General features: G+C 32.3%; 3 protein-coding genes across 3 annotated transcripts; 1 reads left to right on the forward strand and 2 right to left on the reverse strand.

Moving 5' to 3' along the window:
- Positions 1–17: 17 nt before the first annotated feature.
- Positions 18–3,128, reverse strand: LOC106446914 (U-box domain-containing protein 12-like). The gene is made up of 4 exons (XM_013888731.3): positions 2,703–3,128; positions 2,472–2,588; positions 1,405–1,839; positions 18–1,320 (listed from the first exon to the last, which is right to left on the reverse strand). The coding sequence occupies exons 1-4, from the start codon at positions 2,967–2,969 to the stop codon at positions 181–183; spliced, it is 1,959 nt and encodes a 652-aa protein (XP_013744185.2). The 5' UTR covers positions 2,970–3,128; the 3' UTR covers positions 18–180.
- A 9,281-nt stretch (positions 3,129–12,409) lies between these two features.
- LOC106391212 (putative E3 ubiquitin-protein ligase XBAT31) lies at positions 12,410–15,162 on the forward strand. The gene is made up of 8 exons (XM_048777824.1): positions 12,410–12,764; positions 12,854–12,913; positions 13,284–13,355; positions 13,553–13,674; positions 13,763–13,903; positions 13,973–14,080; positions 14,163–14,430; positions 14,502–15,162. The coding sequence occupies exons 1-8, from the start codon at positions 12,585–12,587 to the stop codon at positions 14,910–14,912; spliced, it is 1,362 nt and encodes a 453-aa protein (XP_048633781.1). The 5' UTR covers positions 12,410–12,584; the 3' UTR covers positions 14,913–15,162.
- A 4,397-nt stretch (positions 15,163–19,559) lies between these two features.
- On the reverse strand, positions 19,560–20,132 carry LOC125608052 (cyclin-dependent protein kinase inhibitor SMR10-like). Its single transcript, XM_048777825.1, has one exon. It carries the CDS (start codon positions 20,041–20,043, stop codon positions 19,639–19,641), a length of 405 nt encoding a protein of 134 aa, XP_048633782.1. The 5' UTR covers positions 20,044–20,132; the 3' UTR covers positions 19,560–19,638.
- Positions 20,133–22,645: the final 2,513 nt, after the last annotated feature.

The raw sequence follows: 22,645 nt of genomic DNA on the forward strand, positions 1-22,645 counted from the left end.
TCCAAGTTTTTCAAACATGACAGAAGCAATAGATTGTGTTGTGATTTATTTTCCGAGTTGAAGGAGAGATACAGAGAAAAACAATTCCATTGTACAGGTTTCAAAATCTTGTCCTCGTGGTGTAACTTTGATATGAAAAATGTAGAAAAAAAATAACTGTAAAAGCAAACCATCTAAGCCTCAGATCAGAGAGACTTGACCCTCTACACCCAAACCAGACTGCTTCTGCTGTTCATTAAAACGGCTAAAGCGGTTAAGTAACTGTGCCGCTTTGCGTTTCCCTCTATCAGTACCATTCTCAGCCATATCTATTAAACACCCCATTACCCCTAACTTCTCAGCTTCAATCAAATGCTGCGGATCCCATGAACACAACTGCACCAACACAGCAGCTGCGTTCTCTTTGTTCCGCGGCGACCCGCTTCTAATAAAATCAACCATAAAGGGAACTGCATCAGCCGCTCCAACCACTACTTTCCCTTCAGGATGACTCGATAGTATAGCCAATATAGCTAATGCTTCATCGACCATTCTTCCCTCCGGTTCTGTCAGTAACCGCATTAACACCGGAACTAAACCGGCTCTCACAGCTTTCCCTTTGTTCCCTTGAAATATACAGAGATTGAACAGAGCAGTCCCCGCATCTTTCTTGCCTCTATGTGACCCTTCGCTCAGCAAGTTCACAAGCGGAGGGATGGCTCCCGCGGCGCCTATCGTCATTTTGTTCTCGTCTATAACCGAGAGGCTGAAAAGTGTAGCCGCCGCGTTTTCTCTAGCTTCCATGCTTCCTTTCTTGAGGACGTGAACGATCCCCGGAACCGCTCCAAACGTGGAGATGATCCTTCCTTTGTTCTCTTGGAATATAGAGAGGTTAAGAATCGACGTCACGGCGTGTTCTTGCGTCCGGGGGTCGTCGGAGTTCATGAGGAGACTCACTAGCAGAGGGATGGCGCCTGATGCAGCGAGAACGACTCGGTTATGGTTGTTCTGTTTTGCTAGGAGGCGGATTTCTCCTGCGGCGGATCTTTGCTCTTCGGGGCGTTGTGAAGTGAGCTTACATAGGAGTGCTTCGATCTTTAACTGTTCATCAGAAGGAGGTGAGAAGGAAGAGGAAGAGGAGGAGGAGGAGGCTTTACTACTCGGTTGAGGATTGTTTGGACGTTTTGGAGGTTCGATGCCATTGGATTCACACCATTGAGCTATAAGGCTTCTTAGAGCATAGTTCGGTGTGACGATGTCGATTGTTAGCTTTACTTGAGTCTTTGGACAAGTGGAATTTCCGTCGTCTAGCCATTTCTTAATGCATTCACGATCATATGTCTATTAAAAATGATTAAGACAAGACAGAGTTAACAAAAGTTGTGATAAATTAAAAAAATTAGGAGAGACTATGTTTCACACTACCTGTCCTGAAGAAACAATGACTGGATCACTCATCAACTTGTGTGAAATCGGACAGCGAAAATCTTCAGGAACATTCTTCTGATCTTCATCTTGTGCCTTAGAAAGCGACGGTTTTGATCTCAATGGAACGTCTTCCAAGTTAGGATTATAGGTTTGCACAAAGTCCTTGATATTCTTGAGAAGCATCATCATCTTCTCAAAGCTTTCGCCGGGGTCATCACCACCGCTGGTACTAAGCATGTCAAGTAAAGCCAAAGACTCTTCGGTAAGGTCGGTTACAGTCATCAGCTGAAGCTTCTCAGCCACTCTCCTGAGGATCTCAGAGTCTGTTGCACCGTCGTAAAGAGATAGAAGGTCTTTATACAACTCGTCATCGTACTTTTCGCCGCGGCCTTTGCCTATCGATCTTCTTAACTGAACTAGAACAAGCTCAACCTACAATTAAGTAGAAGCAAAGTTGTGGTCATGGACATAGCGAAATGAAACATTGGACACGACTCTCAAAAATTTGAGTGGTTAATGTGTATATACTATTGACCCCCATTTTGGTTAAGAAAAGTATATGCATTGATCTTTTTTTTTTTTTAACAGGGATGTTCCGCAGCCCGTAGCCACTCTCAAAGAGCTGTCCGCAACCCGTAGTCACCCCTGACTCAGAGCCAGCCTGCGCTCATACCTTTAAGTGGCGTAAAGCACTCTATGGCCACATAGGGTTTAGAGACGAATCGAACCTAGAGACGCGCAGCCAAACGGCATGACGCTTAACTCAACTGGGTACCACTAGCCCACCACTAGGTGGCCACATAGGATCATTTATTCCTTTTTTTTAATAACATAAGTTCGGGGCTGAAATCCGTTATCCCCATTAGTTTCGTCTTAGCGGTCAATCGAACCGGGGACTTCTGACACAATGGCATGGGTTCTTTCCAGTTGAATTAATGACCTCTGGTTATGAATTGATCATTTAGCACTCAATCCATAATTATTTAAAGACCGTTAGAGACAAGCAAATGTAAATGTAATTACCAAACATTAGAGACAAAGAATCTCTTTCTCTCTCTACGTACCTGTTCTTGAAGCTCATCTGAAATTTCAAGACTCTGGTAAGGAATCTCACTCAATGCTTGTTCTAACAGAGCTGTCACTTTCTGGAATCTAACCATGACTTGGTCTCTCTCCAGCACCTTAAAAGAATCATAAAGACAAAACATTAAAAAAAATAAAACAGAGCATATCCGCTTCTGTATTCCCGACAAACAATAGCATCAAGAATCAAAAGATACTTTGTTTACACGCACCAGGTAAATCTTGCTGAGTTGGCTTATATAAATAAGCAGATCCTTGGCATGGAGGAGCGATTCCTTGAGAGATAGCAAAGCCTTCATCATCGATTCTTCAGGGAGAGAGTTTTTGCAGTCTCTGATCTCTTCCAGCATGGGAAGGAGAAGCTTCAAACGCCGGGAGAGATGGGCGCAGTGTGTCTTCATCGGTGGACGGTGATCTGAAATAGAAGCGATCTCTTTTACTGATTCGATTAAGATCTTTGCTAGCTCTGTTTTCGCCATCTTTACTTGGCCTTTTGGTCAGGAGATTGGACTCTCAAGCATGGAAAAATTAACAGAGAAGACGAAGAAGAACTTGTCTGCGTGCGTGGACTTGTAGTTAGAGAGAGAGAGACGATGTCGTGTGTAGAGAGAGAAAGCACTCATCACGAGTCACAAGTCATGAAACGGTTATAGGTGAAAAGTGAAAACAGCTCTGCTCGGGTTGACCCGGTTCAGGTCGGGTTGGTCCGGACAAAACTTGCCTTCTTTAGCGCAGATTTGGGGATTGACTGGTTGATTTCTTTCTTCCCTTTAATTATTTTACTTTCAGTTTTCAACGGAAAATATAATCATAATAATTATTATGCAAGAAATATATCACTACTACTTTGAGTTGGAATCTCTTACTTTTAATGTTGTAACTTAAAGATCCTCAGTTAAGTGAATCATGTTTGTTAAGTGAATCATGTTTGCAGACAAATTAAAAAAAAAAAATTGGACTTACTTAATGGGAAATTATTATGAATAACCATATATATAATACACTACATAATTATTTAAAATTAAATGGGTCCGGACAAAACTTGTGTTCACATGAATGATGGTAATTTATGGGCGGTTTGATGTTCTTGAAGAGGGCATACATTAACAAACAGACATGCCTAATTCAGGATCCGGTTATGTGAGAGGTCATCCAATTGGTCTCGACCAACTAAAGCATTTTACTGCTATCCAAGCTTCTACGTCGTCGGAAGATGGATTTTCGGCATCAAACAGTTTGAACAAATCAACAACCTCGTGCTTGGGATATGTTTTAAAATATTTCAGTTCACTTGTATTGTATTCATTTTAATTATTTTTTTTCTCGTAGGCAGTTCCGAAGAAGAAAGTGTAACATCCCAAGTTATGATATGTGGAAAGTCTTAAGAAAATTGATTTGGCTACTTATGTCACCAAAGTTGATTTATCTTTTTCGTCACACGTTCGTTTAGAACTCCAGAGTTAAGCGTGCTTAGGCTGGAGTAGTGAAAGAATGGGTGACCTATCGGGAAGTGATTCGCGATACCGTGCGAGTGAGGCCAAAACACGGAGAAATGTCGAGTTGTGATTGCAGGGTTAGTAAACAATGATTTCGAGCCTTAGAAAATTAACGGATCAACCGTCGGATGGGATGGAGCCCACGGGCCGAGAGAGCGGCCGGGCGTGGGCGGTCCATTAGCTGTGGGCGGTCGGAACGTTATAAAAAGGTTGGCTGGTTGGGTTAGGTCGTGGAGCAGGTTCCGTTTACTGCTCTCAAAATTGTGGAACAACTAAGGAACAAAGATGAGCGGATCGTGGTGCTAGAGAACCAAAATGCAATGATTCTATCTCAATTGGCTAAAAACCAAAAAGTTACTGAGAAGATGAGACATAGATTAAACGACTTATAGGTATTTTTATTTTAAAAATAATAATCAAAATTTAGATTTATTTTATGAAACCTTTTAATTATGTATTTTAATTTTCAAATTATGAGCTCTTGATTGATTGTTTTTATTAATTATTTAAATACAAATATTTGATTTTAAAAAAAAAATGTTTAGAAAAATTGATGAATTCCTGAAGAAATCATTACCGACGGATTACCAATTAATGTGTTACTAGGAAATGTTTGTTGGGCATATTTCTGAAAGACTGCAGACAATTATTGTTGAGAAATTTTTTTTACCATTTTTTATCCGTGGGAAAATTTTAGTGATGCATTTCCGACGATTATTTTCTACAGTAAGTAACATGACGTTCTCGAGAGAGGAGAATACATGTGTTACAATTTGGTTAATTCATCGAAAATCCGTCAAAAATCCGTTTGTTGAAAATTCTTCTGAGTGTTTTGAAAATTTACTGACGAGTTTTTCTTTCCAAAAAGCTAGTCTCGACAAATGAGTTTCTTAGAGAAACTATCGGTACCATGCATTTTCACGGATTTCATGCGGTTTTAGGTTGAGAATTGTTTTAGTTGTTATGTAAATTGGAAGGTTTTAGACTGTTTTCTCTATATTCTTAGAGATATTTTTGTCCAAAACTAACATCATTAATTTGTTATCATAGAGATTTTCTTAAGTATTTAGACTATAACCAAGTAAATTGTTCCTAAACTAAACCCTCCATTAAATAAATAACACCCAAATAAACGCATACACTAACTCATATTTGGTTCGGTTTGTTTTTCTCGGATTGACTTTGTTGGACATGGTCCTTAGATCTACCTGCTGGCCAATACTCTTACAAGTATTTTTAATGCCAAAGGCCTTCAGGCTGAGGGTTATTTTATTTGTATAATTACTCAAATCTTAGGGTTCGATTGGTAATGACTGTAGTTTTAAAAATTTTGCTGTAGAAAAAATCTGTAAACTTTTTGCTGTGGTTTTAGATTTTATTACTGTAGAATTTTATGGAAAGTACAAAACAATTGATTTGGATATTTGGCTCTGCAGATCACTTGTACAGCTGTAGATTATTTCAAGAGTTGTAGTTTCAAAAAAAATTTAAAACTTAATTGCTCTGAATTTGGTGCCGTAGAAATAAATAAGAATGTGGAGATCACATACAGCAACTACCAATCACCCCCTTAATCGAAATGTCAGCTAAATTTTGCATTCTTCTCCTCCGTTTGAAAACCATTTTCAGCCAGGTAATTGCGTTTAAACAAACCCCATGAAAGATACTTACCAATTAAAAAGATAATTAGATATCTTAATCATATCTTAATCCCGCTTACTATTGGACAAACATAACTCATTTTTATTACTGGAGACCATTTATCATATCAGGTTGAGCCTGTATATATTTTAGAATAGCATTTTCGAAAAGTCTTACTTGAAAATTCATCAAACGTGATCAATGCCGGTATTTCTTAAATAAAGTATGTCAGATATTTCAGCGGCACGTATCCTTCAAATCAAAATTAATTTCCTTTCATTTATATCATTGGCCTACATGATAATTCTGATATAACAACATTCATCAACAATGAATTAATTCATCATGCATCCATTCTTAATAGTATTTGGAAGAATCTTATGGAATATATTGTCACTTCTTTTAAATTTAGGATATAGTCAATTAGTCATCATATGATATTAAACCGTACAAGTTATAGAATCTTCAGTCAATTTTTTTTTAATAGAATCTACGCGACAGGATTCCGTGATAAGTATTTCTCTGCTACTCAACGGACTGGACGAGTGAGCTCTATACGTTTAGAAAAAGAAATGCAAGTTTGTGCCAATGAACATGCTTCCAAAGAATTAGATGGTCGAGCTTCGGTCTGCAGACACCTCCGGATTATTAAAATTAAAGAATGCATGTTGTGTGAAAAATAAACATTTATACTTTATGATCTTAGAATGAAATCAGTGAACGAAAATCATTTGCTTAATATTAAAGTTATTCAATATGTCTCGGGACTCGGGTGAGTTGATTTGTTTCTGTGTATATCACTGTTACTGTATCAAGCTAGTTATGAAAACGTTTTTGGCGTAGAGATAAAACAGAAAAGGAGAAAAATAAAAGGAAAGATATATAAACGAGACATGGAAGTAAGAAATATCAGTGAAAATAAAAAGAAGAGAAAATTATTGTCGACTCTGACGAATCTCGCGTGCCGATCAATGATCTACTATTCGTATATTGTCCCGATTTACAATTTCTATTTTTTTTTTCTCGACTGATCCCGATTTACAATATCACTCATAAAGTTGAGTCCAAAAACTTCTGCCCCTTGGTGTTATCAACAACTCCATCTACAGACTACCGTACGCTTCCTATTTATTTTATTTGATCCTTTTCTCGATTTTTATAATAGGAGTATTTTCCACAAATCATACATTTCCCTTTTTTTTTATATTTTGTAGAATTATCCGTTTACCTAAAAATAATAAAAGATGAGAATAGAACCAAATCATGCAAAAACAAAAGTTGAATTATGAATCACTTCTTTATTACACGAATTTGAGATACTTAGTTATTGAAATACTGAATGGGTCATAATAAAAGTTGAGAATTGTTTTGCATGTTTTTGCATAAAGAAGTGACTCACAATACTTAGTTATTGAAATACTAAATAATAAATAAGACAAACCAAATGGTGGTAATATAGTGAAAATCTCTTGAGGTTTGGTGTCTACCCATATCAGTCATGAATTCAATTTTTATGAGAATTAAATGATCAAATGTTTGGTCAGTCTGGACTTGAAATTCGGTCAAAGTGGTTTTATGGTGAACCGTAACAGATGATCGGTCTATCCTCTGATATTAGTCGGAATGTATTTCAAACTCGGATCAGACAGTGTGATATGCTTTCGGACTAATTCATTTTGTAGCATTAGGTGCGTTCTTCTCGGACCGACCGAATCGGCCGATAAAATTTATCAAAAAAAAAAAGAAGACACTAAGACAATTTGAGATACAAAGTGACTCATAATCACAAGACTGATTGTCTTATTTGTTATATATATGTAGAAATACTGAATGGGATGTTTAAATTTCAAAAGACTGATTGCACGTACCAAACATGGAATCTTTTTTCATTCCCATGTTTTTCTTTTCATGCCCATATTTTCAGTTAAATACATCTGTGATTAGTAGATTAAAATAAAAAAAGATGGTGGAAATTAAATAAGATCCTCATGACAATTGCCAATCTGACACACAAAAAGTTATGTCGCCATGGTATAACGCATGACACAATACCTAATTTACGGGGAAAATGAAATTTATGTGATTATATATTTTTTTTGGTAAAATATGTTTGATTATATTTGGACACAATAATGAGACATGTTTATGAACTCCCTTACCTATACCGCATCAGGACTTGATACCATGGTAATAGGTGTTACAATTATTCCACGATAAAATAGTAATTTGATATTAAAAATTCATATTAATATGACTATATAATTTTTAGAAAACAATAAATAAATATTATTAGGCGTGGTGGTCAAAAGTAAACCATGAGAATTTTTTTGGGTAAAAAAACCGTGACGGCTAGAAATTTTGGTTCATATTGAACTGCAGGCTGGAAATCAGTGAAGCTTAAAATCAGCGACATAATCTGCTTTTAGTAAATATATATATCCCTTATATACTAAAGCACAAGTCACTCAACAAATAAAATTTTGACATGTGGAAAATATTAAAATAAATATAGAAAAATACCAAAAAAAAAAGAAAAACTGTAAATGCTTAAAAAGAAAAACAGTTTTGTATTTCGTGACAAAAAAAACAGTTTTGTATAGTAACTGATTTTTTCTATGTAAAATAAAAATGCTAATATTTCTCCCACTACACCCATGATCCCACTATTTTTGAAACTGTGCATTTTTCACTGGATAAAATTAACTCACGATGTCCTAAATCTAAATTCATTTCTTCTTGCCAAATTTACAATTCTTACTAGATCCATACCGAAACAGTTCTGGCCAAACAGTAGCACAAGAATTAATAGTCTTCCAAAGATATTTTTTTCAATGAAAAGAGAAAAAAAAGGGAATATAAACATGTTGTGGATTGATAGGCTTACCATGCAAAGTTGGAAAAACGAAGGTTATAGTCCGGGTTAGTGAAACTAAAAATGTCTATAATCTCCATGCTCAATTTTTTTTTTCATGAACTGAGCTCTCTTCCAACCTATTTATAACTTTTTCTTCTTTTGTTTTGCTATTAGAAAGAAAAAAAATCGGGGTTTAAGAAAGACAAGAAAGAAAGACTCTCATATCTAATCTCAGGATGATTATCCTTAGTTTATAGATGCTTTTACAATTTTATAGAATATTATTTTTGTTTGCTTAAGAAATAACCTACACATTCTATTTTTATTTTTCTTATATATTGTTCCTTATCTTTTCTTATATACATGGAGAAGAAATAAAAGATAACAAGTGATACTGACACAATTATTTAGAAAATAAGGTTAATATTTTTACTGTTTTTCCAAGATATATGTTTTCTCTGAATTCTTATATCTAATAATTTATTTGCTGGTTTTTAAAAAAAAAATTCAATATTTTACAATTATCTAGCGTCTTTTTTTTTTGACTCGTACAATTATCTTGCGTCTATATTGAAAAATGGTAAATATAAACCAAAGTTTTTATTTTGTTTTAAGTTTACACTGATAAACCTCAAAAATAAAATTTCTTAGGTTTATATTCAAAAATAACATTTAGTTTACCTGTAAACTCTCCATATTATATCTAAAAATATTTTTTACATATTAGTGCCCGTACGTAGTACGGGAAATAACACTAGTATATATTAAAATGTTTGATTTTGTGTTTACCTAACGATAAGATATAAGTTATTCTAAGAGTATTTTTTCATTTTTATTTTTGTAATAGCATTTAGAAGCAATGTTATTCCATCTTATTACTGTTTATTTCTCTAAACAAAATTTGTTATTTTTCTCTATAAGAAAAAATAGCAATTTCTATTTTATATTTATATTTAGAGCAATGATATTATAAGAAAATACATTAGAATTATTTGATCTCTATTATAGAATTTTTATACATTAGAAAAAAGCAAAATACATTAAGATAAACATAGTCAAGCCTATTCTAAAGGTTTGACCAAATGTTCATTAATGCTTCTATACCAGTAGTTATGTGTTTCGATTTCTGGAGAAAGCGTAATTATGCGAATTAATGGAAAAACGGTTTACAAGAGATTTGCAGCACGGCGCAAGGAGTACCATCAAAAGTGGATCCGACAGGGCGGTTCAGGTGATGCAGTCAGACGTGAATCTTCATTAAGCATATAGAATTGTCAGCTGTAAAATCATTTGTAATAGCATAATATATCCACCGTTAAAAAAAAACATAGTCAAGCCTATTCCAAAGATGTATCTGTTTTTCTTCATTAAAAGATCGTATTGTCATTAATACTTAATACTATATAGAACATTAGGTACACGTATATCTGGCTCTCTCGCTGATTGTCAGTTATGTGTATGCCAATATTGCCAAATGATGATTGGTGATTTGTCCACCTTAAAAGATTTTTTCTTATATATGCTATATACAAATGTCTAAATTCTACTCAGGATCAAAAGAATAGAGAAATGGTGTTCTTAAATAGCGAACGATATGTTAATACGATAATCCATATCCCAAATTAATCGTGCAAGCTTTGACACGATCCATATCTTATTATATACTATATAGACTAGAGAAAACCATAATGACTTCGCTAATTTTAGTTTTGATACCATTATCTCAAGAAACTATGTACGAGGACTATATAGTCAGTACAATTAATATACATGCAACATCATCACAATATTTATGACAGATCTTAGGTTCCAAATGGTAACTGCGGCTTGAGCGGTGTGGGACAAGCGGTTCAACTGCAGTGCGGTTTTAACAGTTATAAAAATATATAGATATATGATATATGTAAAAAATTTTGTTACTGTTAACTGCGATGCGGGACGAAAGGGTTCGTAACGTTAGAAAGCCTTAGTCGTACAATCATGCTGAGAGAGTTGCATGTTTTTTTCTCTCTCTACAGAGTTGCATGATATTTGCAATAAAAATTCAGTATGTTTTTATGCTGGGTTTTTATTACTAGAAAATCACTTTTATCACAAAATTACTTTTATGCCACCAAATTAATATACACAAGTTTTTCTCCTTTTTGACCAGAAAACATTTCTTAAACAAACAAAAAGTGAAACAAGAATTTGATATAGGAGCAAAAGTCATCAAATGCCACTTGGATTCGACAAGAAAATTTTCCAAGTGGGGGTGTGCTTGTTGGCTTTTAGTATCAGATTGACCACACATTTATATGATTGTCATTCTAAATAATTATTTGTTGACTCAACTAACTACAAAGATGGTGTATGAGTGAAAGAAGGATCTGATAAGAGTTATGTTCTGTTAAAATATCTGAGGGATGATGCATAAGCATTTGGAAGGATCTATGTTTAACTAATCATTTTCTTATATTTATTCAAGACTTTAAAAGTCCACTTAAAGTGCAAATGCTATTAGTTACTTACAGTATTTATAGATGTTTCTTTAAAAGAGGTTTCATGTTGCTTTAGTGATTTGTCAAAAATTAATATTAGTAGAATTATATGTAACTTACATAACTATAGAGACTAAAATGAAAAAGTAAATAGTATATATTCAAAGTTTTGAACTGAGATTTAATTATTCAGATTCTCAGATCTAAGGGTTTAAAGGTTTGATAAAAAGTCAAAAACCTTCAAAATTTGAAGGTTTAAGAGCATCTCCAAAAGAAACTCTATAACTTCAAATATAGAATTTTTTGCTCTCTAAAAAAGAATCTCAAAACTTCAAATTTAGAGTTTTAAGAAATAAAACTTCATATTTGAAGTTTCACTATTCAAAACTCTAAATTTGAAGTTTTTCATCTTTTTATTTGCATCTTGGTCCTTATAATTAATTATACCCCACAGTTCTGATTCTTAAGTGATTTCTCATTCATAGTTTTAATCTTTAAGAAAAATTTTATATTTTAAATATTTCAAATTTATTTTTATAAATTTAAATTTTACACATATTTTTTTTAAAATAAAATAAAAGAAGACTTATAATATTTTAAAAGTAGAATTAGACAACAATAATATAACAAAAGAAACTTAATATATTTTTTTTAAACGATACATGAAGACATATTATTATACAAATTTAAATATTACAACAACACTAATAGTCTTGTAAATTTTCTCCGGAACGTCTAAAATATTGCTCAAACAAATTTTGTATAACCAAAAATAGAGCATTAAGAAAATAATTTTATGTAATAATATAGTATTTTTCTTGTAGTCTAATATTTAACTATGTATATCTATTTATAATTTTATATTTTATTATAAGATTTTATTAATTAATATTACTATAATATTTTTATATATGTGCTAGTTATCTATAAAAGTTTTATGGATATATATTAATATAACAAATATAAGGAGCATAATGTAAATTATAAATAATTTTGAAGTTAAATTTGAAGTTTTGCTTTTAGAAAAGAACATCTTGAAACTTTAAATATAGAGTTTGCAAAACTTTATAATAGAAAGTCTTTTTTGGAAATGCTCTGAGCGTTAAAAAACAGAAGGTTTAAGAGCTGAACACATGTATAAAACAAATAATAATAATCTGGTATAAAACAAGGGATGATATGTAGTTATTTTCGGAAACGCCATGTTTCATGTGATGAGGTCTGAAACAATCGATCTTTAAACAAAATCAAAGAAGTATGATTAACTGAAAACTATAAATAAAATAAAAAGAGGAGATCTGACAAGCTGCCCGAAATCACGGAAGAAACTGTAATCCAACTGACACGGGCAAAGATTAAAAATTGCTGCCCGTCGGGGCAATCCTCAAACTCCAAGAGTCGTCGTCGTCGTCTCTCTCTTTATCTCCGTCTCTTTATTTTTATTTTCTTAATTCCAAAAATAAAAGAAATTTTTAAAAAATAATATCTCAAAGCCATTGTCTCCATATCATAAATGTTAAACTTCCCTCTTCTTCTTCTCCACTGGAATCACCAAACCCAAACAGGGCCCACCGTGGCGTTTCACTCTCACGGCGGAGCGCCTCACCGGTGGCAGAAGCAGCGATGGGGCAGAGCATGAGCTGCGGAGCTAAACCGGAGCACGAGATATTCGCCTCCGTGCAGCGCGGCGACATCGTCACCGTTCGTCGAGCTATAACGGCGGATCCGAGTGTCTTGCGACAGACCACTGCTTACGATCGCCACTCCCTTCTCCACGTCGCCGCTGCTAGTGGCCACATCGAGGTCTCTTTTAGTTAGTTTTCTCGCCAGAATCTTACCGGAATCTCGCCGGAATCTCTTGTTTGATTCGTGTTACTGATGCATTTCTGCAGATTCTGTCATTGCTTCTGGAACGATCTTCGAATCCAGATATGTTGAATCGCCACAAGCAGGTAACATTTGATGATGGGCAAATCTCCAAAATAGCACATTTCTAAGTTTATATCACAAAAATAGCACTCAAAAACTAAAATGACCAAAATAGTATTTTATCTTTTGAAAAATTTAAATTTTTTTTTTTTAAATTTGAAATCTTATCCCAAAACCTCACTTCTGAACTCTAAACCCTAAACTCTAAACCTTAAACCCTAAATTCTAAACCCTAAACCCCACTCCTTGAGTGCTATTTTTGTGACTTTTGACCTTGAGTGCTAGTTTGGGAACAAAAACTTGATTTAGTGTTATTTTGGTCTTTTTCTCTTTGATGATTCACATTGATCTTTTGTTGTAATTCTAATGAAGCTGCTGGTGTGATTCGTGTAGACTCCGTTAATGTTGGCTGCAATGCATGGGAGGATCTCTTGCCTCAAGAAGCTCGCTCAAGTTGGAGCTAATGTACGTAAGGTTTTTTTTTTTTTTTTGAATTATACCGGAGTATCATGACCCTAGTCTAGACTAGCCCTGTTCCTGACGATGTCGAAATGTTAATTCCCTAGTGGCCGGGACCCCTGGTAGTTTCATTGGACCTTTGCCCTCAAGTTAATCACCATCAGACCACAATTTTTGACTATGTTAATGTTGGGAATCTGCAGGTTTTGATGTTTGATAGTGTGAATAGAAGAACATGCTTGCACTACGCAGCTTACTATGGACATGCTGATTGTGTTCAAGCCATTCTCTCTGCTGCTCGCTCAACTCCCGTTGCTCTTCATTGGTGACACTCTCTCTCTCTTTTTACTTGATCATTAGCTCTGCATTTCAGCTGAAAGTTTATTTATACTTGGAGTTTACTTTTTTTTCAGGGGATACGCAAGATTTGTGAATCTTAGAGATGACAAAGGAGCAACACCGTTGCATCTAGCTGCACGTCAGAGAAGTCCTGATTGTGTGAATGCCTTGTTGGACAGTGGCTCTCTTGTTTGTGTTTCTACTAGCCTATACGGGTGATGAAGCTGTTTCTGTTGACATTAAAAGTTTCTATCGTTTGGTACTAATAATTCTCCTTGAAACAGGTCTCCAGGGAGCACGCCTCTTCATTTGGCAGCAAGAAGCGGATCTATCGACTGCGTCAGAAAGTTGCTTGCTTGGGGTGCTGATCGTCTCCAGAGAGACGCTTCTGGGTATTTTATAAACATTCTCTATCGCCCACTTTCCTAACTTGTATTCAGAATCTCAGTGAATCTTGAAATCTTTTTCCTTCAGGAGGATACCTTATGTGGTTGCCATGAAATACAAGCACGGAGCATGTGGAGCGTTGCTTAACCCTTCTTCTGCAGAGCCACTTGTCTGGCCATCGCCGTTAAAGTTCATCAACGAGCTTAACGAGGAGGCGAAACTGCTCTTAGAGCAGGCTCTGATGGATGCTAATATGGAAAGAGAAAAAACCATCCTTAATGGAACTGATTACTCCTTACCATCACCACCACCATCTTTCTCCGACACTGCCTCAGATGATGATAACATGTCTCAGGTAATGTTACACATAAGGCTTATATTGTTTGTTAAATCCCTTATTAATGCGTTGTAAAATGTGTTTTACAGATGAGTGATTCAGAACTGTGCTGCATTTGCTTTGAGCAAGTGTGCACGATAGAAGTAAAAGACTGTGGACACCAAATGTGTGCACAATGCACACTTGCACTTTGCTGTCACAACAAACCGAACCCAACGACCTCAACCGTGACTCCACCGGTCTGTCCGTTCTGTAGAAGTGTCATCGCACGGCTAGTGGTCGCCCAGAACAACAACAAGGACGATAAGAGCAATAGCCAAGAAGAAGTTGGTGATGTAAGCTCGTCAAAACTAAGGAAGCATAGAAGATCGATCAATCTTGGAGAAGAAAGCAGCAGTTTCATGGGCCTATCAAGCATTGGATCGTTCGGAAAGGTTACCGGCCGTGGCTCTGGAAGGATCACAGCCGACAATGAGCTGATGAATAAACCGATCTCCTGAGGGTTGATTTCACTTTAAACTTCTTAGACAATACATTTTGGGTGAAATTGTGAGAATGCATAGATGAATTTATGTACTGTAATATGATCTTTTGTGGTGGTGGAGGAGAGAGAGGTTAAAATAAGGAAAGAAGAAGTGAGTTTGTGTAATGCAGTCAATGATTTGTTGTTTCTGTGATAAGTTTTGCAGAAACATTTCGTTTGATGTTATTATTTGGTTACTTGATAATGAAGCTGAAGCTCATAATCTTCTTCTTGTCTTTGTCTCACTTGTTTTTGCTGATAAATTAATGGAAAAAACTGTATTAAATTCATAAAATGGCAGAAATGTTTTTACTTTGCCTTCATCTCTTTATTTTTCGCCTACTTTTATATTCTTAAAAATGGACAGTTGAGATGGGAACAAATGCTATAGGAATGGCTGCAAAGTTGCCAGTGGAGAAAGAGATGAAGGAGAGAGAGTCATGAAAAGACGAAGAAGAGAGTCTCTTGGTGGTGTGTTTTGGGGATCGTTGTCCCCACATGATCCAATCACTTTGTTTATTAATGCCCTCCTTTTAAGAGAATATTTATTTGATTTACAAAATTATGAGTGTTATAAAAATCGGACTAGACCACTAATAATCAGAAGATTGGATATGAGCAAAACTAATTTTTTAAAACAGATTAAAAGAAAAAACCGGTCTAGATAATCAAAAAATTGGTATAAGTGTACACCTAAACAATAATATTCTATAAGACGTTTAACCACTGCCTAACGATTTTTAGAACATTGTATATATATATATATTTGTTAAGTTTATAGGGAAAATAATTATGGATTGTGTTTTTAATTTTTATTTTTTTTATTTCTTTCACGTTTTCCTTCTTCAAATTCAACTTACACTTTCGGTTCAAATACGTTTTAGATATACAAGAAAACTAAAAGGCAAATATTCAACCTCCATTTTCTTTGTTTGTCTGATCTTATAGTCATAAAAAATCCAACATTCATTCTCGAACCAGTACCATCTGTTTTATTTTTTACTGGTTCTCTATTATCATTCTGATTTTCTTTAGTTACTTTAAGAATTTTTTTTTGGGTCAAATATAACTTTTAGAATTTAATTCGATGGCTTAAACTATAAAAAACAGAAATCGAAAATCATAATACTGAAGTCAGAAGAGTCTGACATAAACATGTTATTGACTGCTTCACGTAGGCCCCGGGACTGTTTCATGTGACTCCTTCCTATTGTATTTCATGCATTTTTTTAATTATCATTTCTGTTTTATGGCATTACAAACGATCAGAATTATTCGAACTCAAATCATGATCTATATTAAAAGAAAAATATTTGATATTAATGTATTCACGCTATGTTCGTTACGCGACGGTTTCACATTTGAAAATGAATACGTTGACATACGTTATCAGTTAGACTCTACATAAATGTGTTCACATATTATTTTACTTTTTTTAATATAAAATTCACATGCAAGATTCCACGGATTATAAAAAAAGTTTTATATAAAAAGACAATTAATAAAAAATTCACTAATGTACAAACCTATTTTGTTTTTACTTAGTTTTATTTTAATTTGTTTTTCATGTGTTATTTTAAACAAAAATTTTTTTTTTTGTTAATTAACAGTATCTTTAAATATTTATCAATCACCTTTATATATTTTTACATACATATATATGTACACATTAACGTAGATACCTATATAACTAAATATTCACTATAAGTGAAGATTCTAATTCTTCTTGGAAGTTAGAATATTTTTTTTAATGCTTTCTTTCACCATCGGCCAAATTATAATGAAATGATTTGTCTTAATAATTTTCTTTTCTTTTTTCTTCAACTGTTATCTAGATTTGATTTGATCATGCGTTGAAAAATTATAATATGAAACTATTGGTTTAACATCATGATTGTCTAAAATTCATATAACATGAAATTAAACAAATAATAATAGTTTTTGGTTATCACTGGAAAAACCAAAAACTTCAAACATTTTAACCGAATAAACTAAAATAAATATGAATTTAGAATTGTAGTTATATTTTAAGAAATTAAAAACTGAAAAGACCGACCTAATACCGAACTGATATCCACATTGAACAGATTGTCTTTTTTATCTCAAAAATAACAAAATTAAAAACTCATTTCACGCAAGGTGCACATTATTACCTAGTGTAATATTTATTTTCTTATCGTCCATGTTTCATCTGTATTTTCTTATCGTCAAGAGACTAGTTCATGAGCAAATACCAGTCAGCCAACTGGATTAGAAATCATGTTCATCAAGTCTGAACAGTCCATCTCGATGCGTGTCGTAGTAATTTGCATATGTCCTAAACATAACCAGGGCCGGCTGAGTATTAGGGGGGGGGGGGGGGGGGGGGGGGGGGGGCATATCGAATATATTTTTTTGAATATTTGATGTTTAAATTTCATATAATATTACATTCAGATAAATATAGTGTATAAAATATAATTATGTAAAATAATTTAACTTTTCACAAAGTCCAAACAAAAAATAAATGTAAATTTTATTTTTCTAAAAAAATTAATAGTTAAAAAGGTTCAGAAAAAAAATTCGTTCTAAAAATGTTCATGATAAAGTCCACTTTTTTTTTTTTCTGCACTTGGGCCCATCGTGGCCTTGAACATAACAGCGTCCAAAGTAAATTTTCCATTCATCATAGAAGGCCAAAAAGGTTCTTATGTATTTATCTGGTCCAAAGTGGTAACCTAATCGTTGTTTGTATGATCTTTTGTATAATAGTTAACCTATGATTTGGAGGTTTCCCAGACTTGAAATGGGTTCTCTTACAGTTATAATAGCGTTAAAGTAGTTCTCAGATAGATAATTACTGTGAATTAATAACTTTGGTCTAACATTTTTCTACTTAAGAATACAGATAATTTGGGATTAGGCTTCTATTTTCTTTTCAGCCCACTTCGATAGATCCAAACATGCTCACAATAATACTATCACTAGTGACAAAAAAAAATACTATCACTATTCACAAAAATGAATTATTTATTGTAATTCATTTTTATTTCATTAATTTTATTTTAGTATACATTTTCTTGTAATTTTTCTCATACATTTGTTGGGAATGCTTTCCTTAAAAACTGATCGATATACTTATCTCAAAAATTCGTTTAGTATTTTTCTCAAAAATTCGTCAAAGATACTTCTATTAGAAATTCACCATAAGCAAAATCTGTTAGACATTTTTTATTTTATTTTCAAGAATCCTTTGAAAACCTTTGATAGACTTCTATAGATTTTTATTTCCGACAAGATAGTTTCAACCATCAAAATCTTTTGAAAATCGTTTGAAAAGGTCAATTCTCTACAGACTCCCGACAGTTTCGCTAGTTCGGAATCGCTTGTTTTCCTATAGTAGCACCATACGCTAGTCCAATGTTTGACTCCATCCCAAACGTTGGGTTGGCTTGAGGAAGTAGAGTTTCTATAAGTAGTAGAAGAGTTACATTTCCTGATCTTGAAAGTTTTGACTATTGTCTTTATCTTCCTTATTCATTGAAAACTGTCGGCTTTTTCAGGAGGTTTAATTGTATTAAGGTTGTACACTTTGGTTCTTATATGATCCATCTAATACAACTTTATAGTATATACATTAGAGAATATATATATATAAGGGGTCCTCTCTTTATACAGTTTTATAGTAGTTCTCTGTTGGACCATTACTCTAATTTGACCAATGCAAACAATAACTACTTGCATCCTTTTTTTTTTCTGTGTTGTTTTTATCCCATTTCTCTACTTTCAAAGTGCTTTGGTTTGCTTGTACCACAAGAATTAGGACCAAAGGTCCCTCCGTCTTTTGATTGAAAATTTGAAATACAGCGTCAAGAAAACAAAAGCTCTGGTCTAACATTCTTCTACTTGTAGGAAAATGCAAAGCATTTGGGCTTAGACTTCGATTTCTTTTCAGCCCACTTGGATAGATTAAGATTACACGTTGCAGTAATATAATACTATCACACAACTCACAATAAAATGAACTGTTTATTCTTTATTGCAACTTAATTTGGATATACAGTTTATCCAAATTTGTATATATAGTAGTAGTTCTTACACTATGTACATATTATAAGTAAATTCATTTTTCAGTGAAGTAAAAAGTAAATAAAATTAATTTCACTTTTGGTTTAAATGTGTCTATCTTTATTTAAGCTTTAACATGATTGTAAAAAGTTTCTCCAACATTCACTCAATAAAATAATTATTTTGAAGTTTTTCTTTAAAAAAGTAGTGAGATATTGTGGTGAAAACCAGCTTTTAAAACTTGATAATCGAAAAAATGGGAAAACACGTCCACCTTGATTTCAGTGATCAAAGCATTCAAATCCTTAGTTAAAGAAAAAGTCTTAGATATTTTCAATACTAAATTCCACTTGTATAAAATCAAAGTATTTGACCAACTCTACTCTTCTTCCGGCTTCCCAATGCTTATAGTTTACGTCCTCTAGTTACCTATTATTTCCAATGTAAGAAACATAATAGACTCACAAGAAACAAGAGCATATGCATAATAGCCTTGTCACTTGTCAACCCAAAAAAAGGGAAAGAAAGAACTAGCAACTGAACAGACAACGAATAAATAAAGGGAAAACAACTGAAATGGCATCTCACTACATTACATAACTCGTAGTTTATTAATTTATTACATGTAGATACGATATACATATACAAATGAAACATCAAATACGTCTGGCTTTCTTAACTTTGTTACCTAGAGATGCTGAGTTAAACATACAATCAATCTCTCTAGAAACATTCAAAATGATCATTCTCCTGCTTCTATAAGAATCTCGAACCTTCAAACTTCTCGACGGAACTCTCTTAGGCTTCCTCGGCGCCGGAGGACAAATATTTGTAACCTTCGGGAGAATCTGGTCGAGGCGTGTCGGAGTCTTACATAAATCTTCTTCTTCATCTTTCTTTGCCTTTACTCCTTCGCGTGGAGTATTAGGTATCTCTCCGACTTTAGTTTCAAGATCTTGATCTGGCCTGAATTCTTGAACGCTTTGGTCTGAAAACCCTAGTTCCGTTTCGCAGAGATTGTTTTGATCGGAGAGACCATTTCCAGAGTTCGAGAAACCCATCTTTCAGAGGAAAACTAGGGATTAACCCGGGCTACGCCCGGGATTTTTATTTTTTTCTAATTTAAGTTGTTAAATTATTTATATTTAGGCTATGATTTATATTTATATAAATGTTAAAATGCATGTCATAATTAAAATTTATTTTTAAATTTTAACACGTTAAATTAACATATTTTTTACTATTTAAATATTTTTTTGTAATTTTATTGGCTATTTAGTTATCATATTTAGCAAAACTATCTTTTGAGTGTTGGAATAAATGTTTTAGAGATTTTATTAAACTGCAGAGTATTTTTGGACCGACCACATGCTCAACATTCGATCGATCCGTAAAAAGATGGTCGATCTCCTTGGCCAGGTAAGTACAATTTTAGCAAAAATATCTTTTATTTTCAAATATTAAGTATATAACTATTCTTTTTAATATTTTTTTAATTGTATTTTTGATTAAATTATTGTATTATAATGGTTATGTAAATATTTTTTGTGATGTTTGAATTTTTGTTGTTCGTATACTTAACCTAGATGATATTGATGTTTAACAATTTATTGTTTTCTGGGAATAGAAAATAATGATATATCAAAACGTATCTAATACTTGTTAAATGATAGTATAATGTAAATTACATCCATTATTTGTAAATAAACATTTGTTGTTTTTATTTTTATTTCAAATCAGAAATTATTTTTATTTAAAAACATTATTCATATATAATATAATAGTTTAAGTTTGGAATATTAATCTATATATATAAATTATGTATATTTTTTAAAACATAATTTAAGATATTATATATTGAGTATCTGAATAAAAGCTGAATTTCTTATCTTGAAAATCAGATATTTATATTTTTGTCTTCATGTTATACTCACCAATCCATCATTGATATTTATAACTCAGTATGTTTTTTAAAAAACTTAGTTTTAAGTAATAAACGAATTTAATAAATTAAATTCATCACCTATAATGTTCTGTAAACTATATTTGAAAACTCTCTAAAATTATATTTTAAGCATAATATTATTATTATTTAATTTAAGTTATTTTAAACATAATATATGCTAAACCAACTTAAATTATATTTACAATAAGACCATCCTAAACCGGTTAGTAAACCAAAAACAATACTAAACCAATATGAACCAATACCTGATTCGGCGAGGAAGGAAGTGTTTCGGGATAAACGCTTGAATGGTTATCAACTGAAATGGTTTGATCTTGAAAGAGTTAGTATGAATATTAACAAAAAAAAATTATAGATTAGATTAATTTAAATTTGTAAGAATACCTTTGAGTCTATGAAAAACAATTCAATTCCCATGAATAAGTTTGGCTTTTGGAAGTTGCGGGTTTCCCAAAATGAATCCACCTAACAAAAAGTTTGTTGTTATAAAAAAATCTCATTCAATGTCATTAAAGGTTTCTGGGACGGCAAGAGTTGATAGTGAAACCATTTTTTTGCTCGAGTGCTTTGAAATTTTGCTTAATAGTGTGAGGTTGATGTGGATGGAATAATGAGTTTTATAGGGACTTTCTTGATGTAAAATTATACATTTTTTTTTGTTTAATGTGGTATTTCCATTTTTATATAATTTACTACCATTTAAAGATAGAAGTACATTTTAAGATAGATCCTTAAATCTTAATGTACTTTTTCCATTTTTTAAAATGTTTATTTCCATTTCTTATATTTTTATTTACGTAATATCTAAATTTTATATTTTTAAATAGATATTTAAATATTAATGCACTTTTTCCATTTTTTAAATTGTGTATTTACTTATATTATATATTTTACATTTTAAGATAGATGTTTAATGCTTGATGAACTTTTTCCATTTTTAAAAAAATAGTGTATTTACTTATTATTACATATATAATTCATATATTATATATTTACATTATTTACTTATTATTTATTTTCATGTATATGTATTTCCATTTCTTGTACTTTTAATTTACTTAATATCTATATTTTACATTTTTAGATAGATGTTTAAATCTTAATGTATGTTTTCCATTTTTTAAATTGTATATTTCCATTTGTTATACTTTCTATTTACGTAATATCTATATTTTAAATTTTAATATATATTTTTAAATCTTAATGTAATTTCCCATTTTTTAAATTTGGTATTCACTTATATTATATATTTACTTATTATTTATTTTTCTTTATATTGTGTATTTCTATTTCTTATACTTTCTATTTACTAATAATTTTATATTTTAAGATTGATTTACATTTTAAGATAGATGTTTAAATACTAATGTATTTTTTCCATTTTTTTAAATTGTGTATTTCCTTTTCTAATACTTTCTATTTACTTAATATCTATATTTTACATTTTAAGATAGATGTTTAATATTTAATATACTCTTTTCATTTTTTAATAATTGTGCATTTACTTATTATTGTATATATAATTCGTATATTTATATATTTATAATATTTACTTATTATTTATTTTTCTATATATTGAGTATTTCTCTTTCTTATACTTTATATTTAGTTAATGTATATATTTTATATTTTAAGATAGATGTTTAAATCTTTACGTATTTTTCTATTTTTAATGTAAAACAGCAATGTTTAATAGA

Source organism: Brassica napus, chromosome A4 (genome assembly GCF_020379485.1).
Source record: "Brassica napus cultivar Da-Ae chromosome A4, Da-Ae, whole genome shotgun sequence".
Classification (NCBI taxonomy): domain Eukaryota; kingdom Viridiplantae; phylum Streptophyta; class Magnoliopsida; order Brassicales; family Brassicaceae; genus Brassica; species Brassica napus.